This window comes from Brienomyrus brachyistius, chromosome 2 (genome assembly GCF_023856365.1).
Source record: "Brienomyrus brachyistius isolate T26 chromosome 2, BBRACH_0.4, whole genome shotgun sequence".
In the NCBI taxonomy this organism is placed as follows: domain Eukaryota; kingdom Metazoa; phylum Chordata; class Actinopteri; order Osteoglossiformes; family Mormyridae; genus Brienomyrus; species Brienomyrus brachyistius.
This window is the reverse complement of record NC_064534.1, coordinates 19,138,771-19,152,990: the sequence shown is the minus strand read 5'-3', so window position 1 is coordinate 19,152,990 and position 14,220 is coordinate 19,138,771. Positions and strand designations below refer to the sequence as shown.

The 14,220-nt window shown below is 41.3% G+C and overlaps 1 protein-coding gene across 2 annotated transcripts in view; it reads left to right on the top strand.

Moving 5' to 3' along the window:
• The window catches only part of LOC125725716 (guanine nucleotide exchange factor VAV2-like), a 103,849-nt gene that overhangs the window by 22,992 nt on the left and 66,637 nt on the right, over positions 1-14,220 (top strand). For both annotated transcript variants that reach the window (XM_049002558.1, XM_049002557.1), the window contains exon 2: positions 12,772-12,888. In XM_049002558.1, coding sequence (XP_048858515.1) covers positions 12,772-12,888 — 117 coding nt within the window. The remainder of the gene's footprint in view (positions 1-12,771; positions 12,889-14,220) is intronic.

Genomic DNA, 14,220 nt, shown 5'->3' with positions numbered 1-14,220 from the left:
CTCGGTTTCAGGGGAGTGTTTATCACTCTGCTCATCCTGAAACTCTAAATTATAGCACACTTGTGATAGAGAGAGAAAGCACTAATAGTGTCTTAACTCTTCCCTTACCATGACTGGACTTGTTAAGGTCAGTAAATACGTTTCATTAGTCCAAGATCTGACAAAATAGCAAAGCACCCAATACCACACCATTTGCCCCATATTGCTTGGTTTTCTGCTCTTATTGGACAGAATACCACAAGAAACACAAAACCATCAGACGGCTCTCGATTGAGGTGTTCAAAAAGGGGACTTCAAGGTGGATGATTGGGGATAGGAACCAAGATACAAAGACCAGGAGAGGGCAATAGAAGATGAGATTTGACTAAATTAATTACATGTACAATTTATTAATAGGCGCTTTTATCTAAATCAGCATATCTTTTTAAGATGGCCGGGTCCCTGGAGCATTTGGGCATTAAGGGCTTTGCTCTGGGGCAGTGAAATCACTCTGACGGCCTTGAGATTTGAACTGGCAACGTATCACAAGCGTTAAACCTTAACCTGCCGAGCCACAGACTGCCAAAAAACTAACACCCAGTGAACAAGGGTCTGACAGACAAGATGGAAATGTAAAGCCACAGAAATGAACCGCAAGACTGAGCCCCAAACAAAGCTCGTTGAGTTGCGCCCTGAACGTCCAGTTTCATTTAATGTGTTAGGGACCTTCCCCATGCTCCCTAGATAAAACAAGATGGGGCTTTGAGTGTAACAATGGTAGTACGGGTGCACCTGGAAAGAGGAGGGGAAATAATTGAAAATAACAGAGAAAAGAGATGGGGAGGGAAAAGCACTTTACACACTGTACTTGCACGCTAAGTCCTTATACGGTTATCTCTGTTGTGGCTCACAATACCACTTTCTGACACCCCGACAATGCCTCAGTAGATGGTGTCACAACATACCAATTAGAATTTCAATTGTACGGATTTATCGTTCCTGTTCCGTGTGACAGGTGGATGACTAATGTGGCCTTGATAAAAGCTGCCAGTCGTGAATGTGGCGGGCGTAGCATGAACAACAGATCTTCTGATGAAAGTGCATTTAGCTTTTCTAGCCAAATTCTGTTATAGATATGACTGATGTGATATATACTCTAGCACATTGTAACAAGCCTCAGAAATATTCTGCAATGTAAATTCTATCATTATGCAAATATATAGTACTGAATTTAAGTTTAAATATTCCTGCTTGAAAGTTTTTTATAGTCTTATACGTACTCATTTTTTCTGTAAATAATTGAGAATGGAAAAAAATGTAACCCCTTCACGTGCGTGAAGGTTTGGGGTGGAAGATCCCTGCGAATGTGTAAATTGGTGAATAATACTTGGGCAGCTCTAACCTCAACCCATAACAGTCTGGTAATCTAAGTGATTGCATTAAAAGTCCATTTATTACCTAATTTCTGAACAAACCGTTCTGTACTGTACACTTTGCATGTCAAATTGCTTTGTCACTTCCTATCTAGACCTTCACATATGTGTATATTGTACTGTCCATCGAAATAATGCCCCTGGATGTACAAAGTTACTTCTATATGCATTAGAAGCACTACATTGTGGACCCATTATTAAAAATGGAAAATTGGCACTGAATAGTTTAAAAGTTACGCAAGATTCCATGGTCACAAAGATAGCTAACACATGAGTGAGACTGGTTGCTGAAACAAAGATGTATTATGTACCCAGACCAAGACTTTTAATAGGGCCTATTAAAAATATATTATACAGTTACACAAACAAATATTATGCATCACAAAGACTTAAAATCATCCGAATCATTTTTAGTATTGTTCTTGGCTTAAATGTCGTTGGTGAGTTTCTGCAGTCATTCGGGAAGCTGCTAGTCTGTTCCCATTTAATTGTTCACAGCCAACTTACGAATAGCCAAAACCGCAAATGTCACATTTGCGAATGTGAAGGGTTTACTGTATATACAAAACTGAAATTTAAGCAGTGCTAAAGAAAGATGGAAATTATCTCAATGATGGGTTCCTCAATAAAGCCAGCATTTGCCTTGATAACAGCTTCACAAAGCAAGACATCCTATTAGCACGTTTTAGCAGGAAAACATCTGACACAACTTTGGAAAGATGTAAGGTGCTTGTGGGTTGCTTTGCTTTGATTCTTCTGCCTAAGATGGATAGACTCAGTGATGATGAACATGCCATTAGTAAACTTAAAGACCTAGACAGAAGGCAGGAAACGTGCTGTTTATATGATCGCAAGATTTGGCATAATCTCGACAACGCCTGATAATCATAGTCATAACTGTCATGCAGCAGTGTGTGAGGTGGTAGAGTGAGTATGTAAAAACAGTTCAGGAACTCAAAGGGCCTTTAGCAACTCAAAGCTGTACTGGACACACTTTTCTAGTTGACTCAAAGCTACAGTTACCTTAGTATCTCCATGGTAACCCTGCTGTGCATTCAGTCAGTGATGCTTCATTAACTGCCCAAAGAGTAGGCAGTTATATCTAGCTTTGTGTGCACAGTTGTGTGTGCATTTATCGGAATGTTTGGATTGTGTAACTCACTGCTTCAAGCTCAAAACTGATTGGCTTTTTAGCACTCAAGATACTGATACACATGTTTTCTGCTAAAAAAGGGGATTATAAACTTCTGTTGAGTCAGTGTTGAATGAAAAACAAAGACACTATAACTGATGGTGAAAGAGACAACAGATGTTAAACGATCCCAAATATGTTTTCTTACCAGTGTTACAAGTAGCCAAAATCATTTTCTTTTTAAATCTGTAAACGAAGAATGAATTGATGTTAATGATTTATGTTCAAGGCCACAACTTGAAGCTTTGGTATACAAAAGGTGAAGGACGACATTATAAGCGTGTGATTTCATGTCTATTACATTATGATGTAATTTGATTTATGTTTGCATATTTGACAATGAATATCATTAGATCTTTAAATTAAGCTGGAAGGTCAATTGAATGAACAGAGAATGCAATCTGGGTGGCTTTTACTTAGTTTTCAATAAAGAAAATTTCATGGTATCTCTATGTACAGATATCTAATTTTAGACCACCTATAAAAAATAATGAATGACCAGAAAATGCAACAAGTGCAGGCTAGTGACGACACGTCTTCACATGTGCAGTAGAGGTGTGATTCTCTGATGATTCAATCTATGAGGCCATCTGCAGTTGCATAATGATGGATGATTTTATGTAAATCACGTGTATGTAATCAGATGCTTGATTTTTTTCAGGGCTTGACTATCATGAACAATTTATAGGGAATCCCATTATAGTGCAGTGTTTTGTTTTTTTTTCTGAGCTTGACCTTTGCATGCACTGCCCTTATTGATTACCTGAGACTTTTGTTTGTGTCATTTATTGAGTGAGCATGTGCAGAACCTCACCACAGACCTGAACTCATGCTGCACTGTGCTTTATATTCAAAAACCCTCATATGGTCACAGTAAAAGTGTGATAGATTGAGACTGAGGTGCTGTATCTACATCAGCAAAGCTTTCCCCTGAATCAGCAGTACACAAGCTTTGATTGATTCAGTGGACTGCATGTGTTTTATCTGATCTCTCCAGATACGTAGCCTGGAGCAGTTTGGAAATTCACATTCAACTTTACTCCTAGCTGGAAGTTAGACTTTTACCATATTAACATTATCAAGATCGGGGAAAGTAATGGATGTGTACTAACACAGTACTGCTGCCAGGATAAAAGTGTTATTCTAGGCTTAATGTGGATCTATTAGGTGTTTTATAAGATTGAATTCACCGTCACTGTCTTTTCATTACCAGAGATACATGATGATAAATGAGATTCAAGGTAAACAGGCATCAGATGCAGATCAACCAATGGAATCTCTCTGGACTAATCTCATTTATACAACAGACCCAGCCAATAAAGTGAAACAATGTAGCAATTTTCTGGATGTTGTGGCCTTTATACAGTACACTATATGAGCAAAAGCATTGGCACACCTGACCATTACACCCACAGGAACTTTTATGACATCCCAGTTTAAATCCTTTGGCATCAATATGGAGTTGGTCCCCCCTTTGCAGTTAAAACAGCTTCCTCGCTTTTGGAAGGCTTTCCATAAGATTTTGGAGTGTGTCTTTTGGGATTTTTGGCCATTCATCCAAAAGAGCATTTGTGAGGTCAGACACTGATGTTGGACATGAAGGCCTGGCTTGCTGTCTCCTTTTTAGATCATCCCAATGGTGTTTGTTGGGGTTGAGGTCCGGGCTCTGTGCAGGCCGCTCAAGTTCTTCTACATCAAACTCACCCAACCATGTCTTTATAGACCTATGTTTGTGCACTGGGACACAGAAATGCTGAAATAGAAAAGTGCCTTCCTCAAACTGTTCCCATAAAGCTGGAAGCATAGAATTGCCCAAAATGTCTTGGTATGCTGAAGCATTAAGAGTTCCCTTCACATGAACTAAGTGGCCTAGCCCAACCCCTGAAAAACAACCACATACTACAATCCTTCATCCACCAAACTTTACAGCTGGCACAATACAGTCAGACAGGTAACGTTTTCCTGGCATCCACCAAACCCAGACTCATCCATTAGACTGTCAGACAGAGAAGCGTGGTTCGTCATTCCACAGAACGTTTCCACTACTTCAGAGTCAGTGGCAGTGTGCTTTATACCACTCTGTTCGACGCTTGGCATTGCCCTTGGTGATGTGAGGCTTGCATGCAGCTGCTCTGCCGTAGAAGCCCATTCCATGAAGCTCCCAGCACACAGCTGGGGTTAATTCCAGAGGAAGTTTGGAACTCTGCTGTTATTGAGTCAACAGTGTATTGGCAACTGTCATTCACTTATTCACCTCTGCAGTCAGCGACCCTGCGCTGTTACCTTATATGGTCTGCCACTTCATGGTTGACTTTTTGTTGTTCATAAATGCTGACACTTTGCAATAATACCACTTACAATTGACCTTGGAATATCTAGCAGGGAATACATTTCACAAACTGACTCACGAAGGTGACATCCTGTGACAGTACCATGCTTGAATTCACTGAGCTCTTCAGAATGCCCAATTCTTTCACAAATGTTGGTAAACCTGACTGCATGGCCAAGTGTTTGATTTCACATACCTGTGGCAATGGGTCTGAATAAAACCTGAATTCAGTGAAGAGGTGTGTCCTAATAATTTTGTCCATGTATTGTATATCCCAAGAGCTTAGCAGTAGAGACTGTCATAGTTTAATATTTAAACTACATTCTTGTCTAGTATAGCGAAGTCTGTTTTTCTTTTTTTGGGAGTCAGATACAGTAATGACATCACCACCTCAATTCAGGGCATTCCTATGGTTAGAACACTGAGCCCTTAGCACATAATCTTTTATACTGGGTTAGTGGACAGGTTATGGTTGCTGAGAATGGGGGCCGAATCTCTGCGGGAGTGAAGCTGTTACACAGTGATGATCTCTGTTATTTCTCCTATGCATAACTGTTATGTAGTATGGAAATAGCTGGTAGGGAGCAATTTTCAATTCGAGCAGCATAATGTAATCCAGTCCCCCTCAGCTTGATTGATGGTAGCTGAAATAGATTCATATTAATGGCATAAATATTTCTATACGCCATTAGTTATTTGTGCCCAGAAAGTTTTATTGTTGTATTTTGCTGTTTTATTTGTGTGATGTAAGGGTGTTTATCAGTATAGTAAAACCTTGGAAAGCAAACACCTCTTAACTTGACCAACTCAGACATCGAATGGGTCTATTGAATTTCTTTTGACTTATACCTTGACCATTCCTGCTAAAAGTTGTATGGATCGAGACACGTTCAACTCTACCAATTCGGACCTTGAGCAGGTTGGTCGAGAAAAATCTAACCGCAACTCTACTGAAAACTCAGAACACGATAAAACAGAACACATCTGTTATAACATGTACAGACAGAGGTGTCTCTGATGGGCTGACACAGAGGTGAACAGACCTACTGAGATGCTGATACCCTGTGAATCACTCTGTCTCCCGGTACCTCTCGACCAAGTTCGACGTGGGAAAGCTGTGTTCCTGTGTTCAGTGTGAATTTTTTTGTGCTTTGTCTATAGTACATCATGTGATACAGTAATCATGGCCCCTAAGAAACTGAGCATTGAGAGCAGCAAACCAAAGAGGAAAGTAGTGAGAGAAACTATAGAACTAAAGCAGGAAATTATAGTGAGACTTGAGTGTATTTGCTCTCGTTTAGGAGCATGGGATTGTCATTTATTTAATGTTTATCACTTTTGGATGTGTGCTTTTTCACGTGTGTATTACTTTAATCTAGATCGTTAATGCTTTTTCTTATTAGTTGGGTAGGTAGATACGTTTAAATAGGCAATCATTAGGTGGTCTGGAACGGATTACATTCATTTACATTATTTCTTATGGGGAAATTCAACTTGTAACTTGACCAAATTTCAACTCAACCAGCCTTCTAGGTTGAATTAAGTTTGTGTTCCAAGGTAGCGCTTTAAATGCATCTCGGAACCACAGGGGCGAGAAGCAATATTTGAGGGGCAAATACAGGATGGATCCATGGTGTGGAAATGGAGTAGCATCTTAAAGATGCTTTCCATAAAGAAACCACCATGCTTCAAAAAGGAATTTTAGAATGGGAGGGGGTGCCACTTTTCCCCCAAGAGTTCAATCATTTTGGCTTCAAGTTGCTTATTAGACAGACTCAATGCACTGAAGGAGACTCGCCCTTAGGGTAGACAGAGGCCTGTGGATCATTTATACTGAAGGACACTTGAGATTTGTGAGTTCCCTGGGGATGTTTCTCTTCCTCTCTGTGTATAAATGAGCCCAATCCATGGTGATAAAAGCCTGTTTTTTCTTAGGAAGGCATTTACTGATGGTCAGAGCAAACTGTAAAGGTGAAATGGATCCGATTTTTCATACAGTGGTCTTTATCTCAAAGTGCTGTGATGTCATCCAGAGGTTATTGTGGTTCAGTTTTTTTGGGAGGTATGGGAATGCCTGCTAAGGATGGTGTGAGACTGCACAACTTCCGTCCGGTAATCCCTTCTACTCGGCTTGACATTTGTAGGAGGCTTGGGAACGCAAATGCTCTGAGACAAACTCAGGAAATCGTGCAGGAAGGGGGCCCTGCTTGGATGATGACAAGTTTGCAAAAAGGGGGGAGGTAGCCTCTAGGGCAAGGGGTGATGTTTGTTTGTTCTTGTTATATCAGCCAAAATATTTGTAGCATTTCATAATACCATTTTATTTTCCCCAACGCATTCTTGAGGGAAAGTGTTGTGCTGGGGTTTTCCGGACAGTTAACTCCAAGTTAAACTGAGCCATAATGTTTCTGAAAACAATACAGAACTGCAAATAGTGGCTGTTAAATTGTAGTCTGAGGGGTCATCTGTCGGTAATGAGGTAAGGTTGGGGACAACAGCTTGGCCACAGAAGCATGTCTGAAGTGAAATTACTCTGACCAGGCCCGGGTGCAGAACTGAGAGTGCTGGTGCAGGCGTCAAAGCTTTGTAAAGGGAACCATTAGAATATGGAAGAGACCGAAGGGCCAAATGAAACGGCAGAAAACATGTTGCATCAGGGCGAATGGGTGGAGACGATGGTGCTTTCCATGAGGGCGAATGGGTGGAGACGATGGTGCTTTCCATGAGGGTGAATGGGTGGAGACGATGGTGCTTTCCATGAGGGCGAATGGGTGGAGACGATGGTGCTTTCCTTGAGGGCGAATGGGTGGAGACGATGGTGCTTTCCTTGAGGGCGAATGGGTGGAGACGATGGTGCTTTCCATGAGGGCGAATGGGTGGAGACAATGGTGATTTCCATGAGGGTGAATGGGTGGAGACGATGGTGCGTTCCATGAGGGCGAATGGGTGGAGACGATGGTGCTTTCCATGAGGGCGAATGGGTGGAGACGATGGTGCGTTCCATGAGGGCGAATGGGTGGAGACGATGGTGCTTTCCATGAGGGCGAATGGGTGGAGACGATGGTGCTTTCCATGAGGGCGAATGGGTGGAGACGATGGTGCTTTCCATGAGGGTGAATCATTTTCTTCCCAATGGTCCATATTGACAACTTCAGCATGCTATAATAGTGAAATCTCACATTAACATTCTATTTGAAAAAGCTCAGAAACTGGCCTTTTTTGTATCTTCAGCTCTAGTTTTGAGGTTCTATTGCTGTGTCGGTGTGTCCGGTATTACACCATTTAAATATAAAAAAAGGCTGGTGGTATTGTCTGCATAGGCTAGTCTGTATTGCTGGAATCATTTTATGCTGAAAAAGTGTATATATGATGACGAAAACCATAAATATAGAATATATAATATTCTACATATACAGAATACATACATACATACATACATATATATATACAGACAGACAGACAGACAGACAGACAGATAGATAGATAGATAGATGTGTCTAAGCAACAATGGAGAACTACATTCTTTCTTCATGTGAGTAACAGAAACTGCACGATTCGAAATGCATGACCTCTGCCTGCAAGCATGCTTTCACACCATTGATTTCTTTCTCGGATTGGTAGGGCAATAATAATAATGAAGGTGAACCTCGATATCACCTTCCATGTCCCCCTGGCTCCACCCTAAAGAAGAAAGGTGGATATCCATAATGGAGATCATTATTCTTCTTAAACTCTACACTTGTTACATTTCTGAACAATGATTGCCAATAACATTTCCAGATGGCACCATGCCTCAGCATTTAGACTAGTTTTAGTTTAAATGTATTCTCCTTATGTTCTCTTTCATGCCCATTTTAAATATTGAGTTAACAAAGCAATAAAACACAATTTATGGTAATTTAAATTGTTCCAGTGCCAAGCAAATGTGCTGTAGTCTTCTTTCCACCCTCCACATCATCAGCTCTCACGGTTGATAAATGAATTAACCAGGCATGGCTCCGTATAGCCATGCTTTTTACTGGGCTTATAGCAGAAATAGGATTTTGGCTCTTGACTGCCTGCCAGTATACTCCAGCCTACTCTAAGCAGCTCAGTTTGGATCTCCCAGAGTTCTCAGGCTGCCAAATAAGCTGTACTGTGTCTCGTTGTCTGGTCAAAGTGCTGGTCCTGACTTTCTGTCTCTTTGATGCCAAGCTGTGGCACAGGGTTATTTGAGTCTGTGCCCAGAGCTCAGCAAGGAAGCAAATCAGGTGAAGCAGATGCTTAGAGACGGGTGATGAGCAGCCATTGAGAGCTCCTGCAGGAAGCCGATAGCTACTGTGTGTCAAGATCGGCAGAGAAGATACTGGGCCAATTTTATTCATTTTAATTATCATGGCGGTTTAAAACATTTTTTGTAACATTCGGTAGTGTTTAATGCAGTTTATTAAAATGTGGAATTGAATTTAGTTGTATTATTGACAAGCTGAACCCCATGTATATCATGCAGTTATGAAATATGATACGTTTGTATTTTTTCCCCAAGTGCAATGTCTGAACAGAATTAGACTGTACGACTTCAAAATTGCCATTTACGAAAATATACAAACACTTGGCGATATTGTTCCTCAAAACCTCACCTAATGTTCAATTGTGAATTCTGCTATTGGTGCTGTTGACTGAAGACCTCATTTCTGCTTTGCATCACTTTGGGAACCAGGTGACTTTAAAGGAGGAAGGCTAGCATACTTCTCTTTGAGTGATGACTGTGTTCTGTCTGTTTCACACGCGATTGGTACATCTTCAGGCAGTAAATGGAGGTTAAACTCAAACCCACTGCCCAAGCACTAGTGTGATTACTATGAGAAACACGAGCAGCATGGTCCCCTCACACCTCCAGGGTTGGGGATTTGAATCCCCAGTTTCTGTGTGGAGATTGTATGTGACTTTCCTCTCATATTCTGAAGACGCACAGTAAAGTGAATTGGTGTCTCTAAACTCCCCCATTGTGTGTTGCGTTTGTGTTCCCTGTACGGACTGGCTACCTATCTAAATTTACTATCTTATACAGACATAATCATATATAAATAAGGATAAACTATGCAAGATTTTGTATGTTCAGCCAATAAATACATTTAAAAACAAAAAATGTAGGATATATTAGTTAATCTTGATTCAAATTGTCAGTTAACTCTTTATTTTCTAGCTATGCTGCTGTGCTCATCAGTCCGAAGGCATACAGAAGCATTCTTCTAGTTTACTAGACTCTGTGGGAGACATTATGCTAGGGTCTGTCTTTGTCTGATCTCGATAACGAAGGTGGTCACACACTGCGTGAAACTCCAGGTCATATCCCAAACTTCATTAGCTTTCATGGAAAGAACTCTGAACTCACCGATGGGACTATTCAAAAACAGGAGGGCTGAGGAGGCCATGCAGTGAAACGGGGAGAGCGACATGCAAAGACTGAACAAGCGGGATAATCGCAAGCTACCAGCTTCCCTCAGGCTTTATGCAGGACAGCAGTCTATGTGTACTCCTTTAAACGGTGGAAACAAGATGCCATTTTTTACAAGCACATGCAGTCACTGGAGTAGCCTCCTGGGACTGATGATGTCCCCCCACACACACACACACACACACACACACACAGTCTCACATTGACAATCCGGTAAAACAGGGAACTTGGGAAACTAGAAGTGGTTGTCTGGTGCCACCGTCCTGACCATGAATTAGTTATGAGAACTTCCATGAGAGTCTTCTTGTGCCCTCTCCTTGAGTCTGTTTAGTCTTTGAGATCTGTCATTTTTAGTGTCTGTCATTGACTGACACTGAGAAACTTAAAATCTGTGAAAATCTTTGAATCTGTAGCCATTCAACGGGATGTACCAAGTGATATCAAATCACACGCATTTTTGTATGGTTCAGCCATTGAACTTTACAATAGCACTTTGTAAGATGGAATGTTACGAGATAATTTGGTAGTTTTTCAGTAATTACACTTTGTCATTTTTGTAATATCGGCTTGTATCACCTTGATCTTTTTTTTTCCTGAAGCACCAATGGCTGCTTGAAGATTTTATATCTGGGGAAGGAGTATGATTAGGAGCTACACGTATGACAAAGGGTTCTGTGAGTAAAACAGCTGTCCACGGCTGAAGGTTTGGTGAGTCGTATGCAGAGATAGGTAATTCTCGTTTCCTGTCAATTGGACAATTTAGGCTGGATTTTGAAGTGAGGATATGGGGGTGATTATCTCAGCGCTGAAGCCTCAAACCAGAGATCTGCAGGTGACTCATGTATGACTCAGAATAGAGGAGAATTCTTCGGTTGTTTTTTTTTTTTTTTGACCTGATACAGTGTGGATTGTCAAGGCTTTGCCGTCTTTGTCCCACCTGGAATGATTATTACTGTGTACCCCAACACTGCATTGTTCCCAGGAGAGTCATGGGGGAGGCATGACAAGCAGCCCAGGTAAACAAGTCCCAGTGCACCTCGCCCCCCCGCCCCCCCCAGACAGACAAAACAGCCCACGAAAGCCTCACTTTTGCCTGTCTCTCCAGATTACTTCCATGTTGGAAACCAGCCCCCTCCCCCTGCCACTTACCACTGCATATTTCCCTTCTCTGTCACTGCAAGGCTTTCATATCTGTTTTATTTGTACCCACTGTTGGTATGTGCAGTTAGATGATGGGAATGCATAATTTTTCATGTGGCTATGACAGCAGAGAAGCCCCATCAAACTACCCAAGAGAGCAGCTCATCGTTCTCTGTGTTACTGTTGCACCATTTAATTATCTAGCCTTATTAGCTATCCTCCGATTTATTTACATTCATTGAACAGCAGTGGAAAGTGGAAAAATATATGAAAATCCCACACAAAGGGACAAAAAGGCACCCAAAACCAAATCCAAAGTTATATCCTGTTTCTGATGTTTCACAAAAGCTCCTTCTATACTATACAGCATCTACTGTGTTTGTGACAATGACTTAAGGTCACCACAGGATATTGGTAGTTGGGAAGTCTTTCTGTGCCCGATAGTATAATATGGTTTCAATAAAGAGCTACTCAATCATGTGATGGGATGCAGTATTAAAGATACTGTCCTTCTGGAGCAAGATACGTTCACTACTCCTGGCTTCAATATTAAATATCAGCCAAGACATGAATACATTGTCAACGGTAATAATGCGATGAATGTATTATTTACCTAGTAGTGAGTAATTCATTATACAACAGGCATTGGAGATATTGGAGTGTTATGTTCTCAGTCATTCATCAGTCAAGCATTATGTCCTCCGTGGCATTTAAAAAACTGTGTAATCGTGGGACTTGAATCATAAAGTCTAGTTCTCCAGCTGCTGTGGCATAAAGTACAAAGAATTAGGATACATTCGTTGTGGACCCTTATGGACTTCTGGCCATATTGCAGATGCATTTCAAATGCCGTGTCTTACTAGGAAACCAATAAATGTCCACAGTGATCAATTTGTGTATTTTCTTCGTGTTGGGGGTTTCAGCGATTTAATTCATCCAGCATACACGCCAGCGCAGGAACTCACTAGAGTAAACATGGTTTATGGTGGTTGTAGGAGTGATTTGAGATGCAGAGTGAGAGGGACACAAACACTTTGGGCTCTTTGCTTTTTGTTCTTTTGGATGTAATATCAATGGGGTTGGTAACATGGTCTAAAGCTTGACAGGGTTGATTTGTGGATGGTCTGGTAATAATTGTTATCTTCCAACGCATGAAAGTTTGTCTAAACTAAGCATGATTCACACTTTTCTAACTGAATTTTGCCTCCATTTTTTCCTCTCTGAGTGATTCTTATCTATTGATATCTATGATCTCTTTCAGTTCTTATGTCTGAAGAACATCCGGACATTCCTCAAAGTGTGCCATGACAAGTTTGGACTGCGCAACATTGAGCTCTTCGAACCTCTTGACCTTTTTGATGTGCGGGATTTTGGCAAGGTAAGGTATAAGGGAATATTTATGTATTTTTATTTTTTGACTGGCAGTGGAATTTGAAGTCCTCAGGGCTGCAGTTTGTCGGCAGGTGTTCAAAATATCCATCCATCCATCCATTTTCCAAACCGCTTATCCTACTGGGTCGCGGGGGGTCCGGAGCCTATCTCAGAAGTAATGGGCACGAGGCAGGGAACAACCCAGGATGGGGGGCCAGCCCATCGCAGGGCACACTCACACACCATTCACTCACACATCCACTCCTACGGGCAATTTAGCAACTCCAATTAGCACGTCTTTGGACGGTGGGGGGAAATCGGAGTACACAGAGGAAACCCCATGAAGACATGGGGAGAACATGCAAACTCCACACACATGTGACCCAGGCGGAGAATCAAAGGCAACAGTGCTAACCACTGCACCACCATGCTGCCCCTCACAGCATACTATAATACTATAATACTGTCAAACCCAGTAAAACTATTCATTACATTTTTACCAATTTCACTACCTGGCTTGTATTTTTGCTTGTTGCAATACATCTGCCCTCTGTTGGTCCAGTAGAATTTCATTGCTGTATGCATGCGGCGACCATGATCTTATACATACATGGACAAATGTAGAGTAAAGAATATGTGATTATACATCTCTTATTACGAGTCCATGACCTCAGTAGAATAGGTGAAAATACCCAGACATATTACAGTTCATATTCTGTGAATCGTGCTCAGGCACACTTTAAGGTCGCAGTCATTTATTACGCTATTGATTTTCTATTAAAGCTGAAGTTGACTTTGCAAGGTACTCTTCCAGATTAAACTGAGTGGTTTCTTATCAGAATGACAACCTATACATGTTCTTTTCATGAAAGAAATGTTAGACAATAGCAGTGGTTTGCCTATCCTATTAGGTTACATTTCTTTGCAGTTAAAAATGTTTGCCTGATAATATTCTAAGACTCACTTAGTTGCCTGTTTCAGCGAAAACTGAATGAAGAGCAGAGATTGCAGCTCATGGAGTGTAGGGGAAGACAGCCCCCCTCCTTGACAGAGTTTAAGGCATGCTGTTTGCCACAGAGCTTAGCTATAAATGAGCAAGGTGACGCGTTTCAGAAAGGCTGGATGAAAGGTTTCACGCTGCTCGACTCGAGCTGTCATGCGTTAACTGTTTGCCATCCCTGCGCAGCTCTCGTGAAAAGTACGGAAAACCTCATCCCAAGAATCCAACACAAATTAGTTTCCTTCCTGTCCGCCTGTATCCACAGAGCAGCAGTGGCAAGAAGAGACCCAGAGCTGCTCATTAATATTAATGGATGCCATTGTCTTATTATGAGCCAAG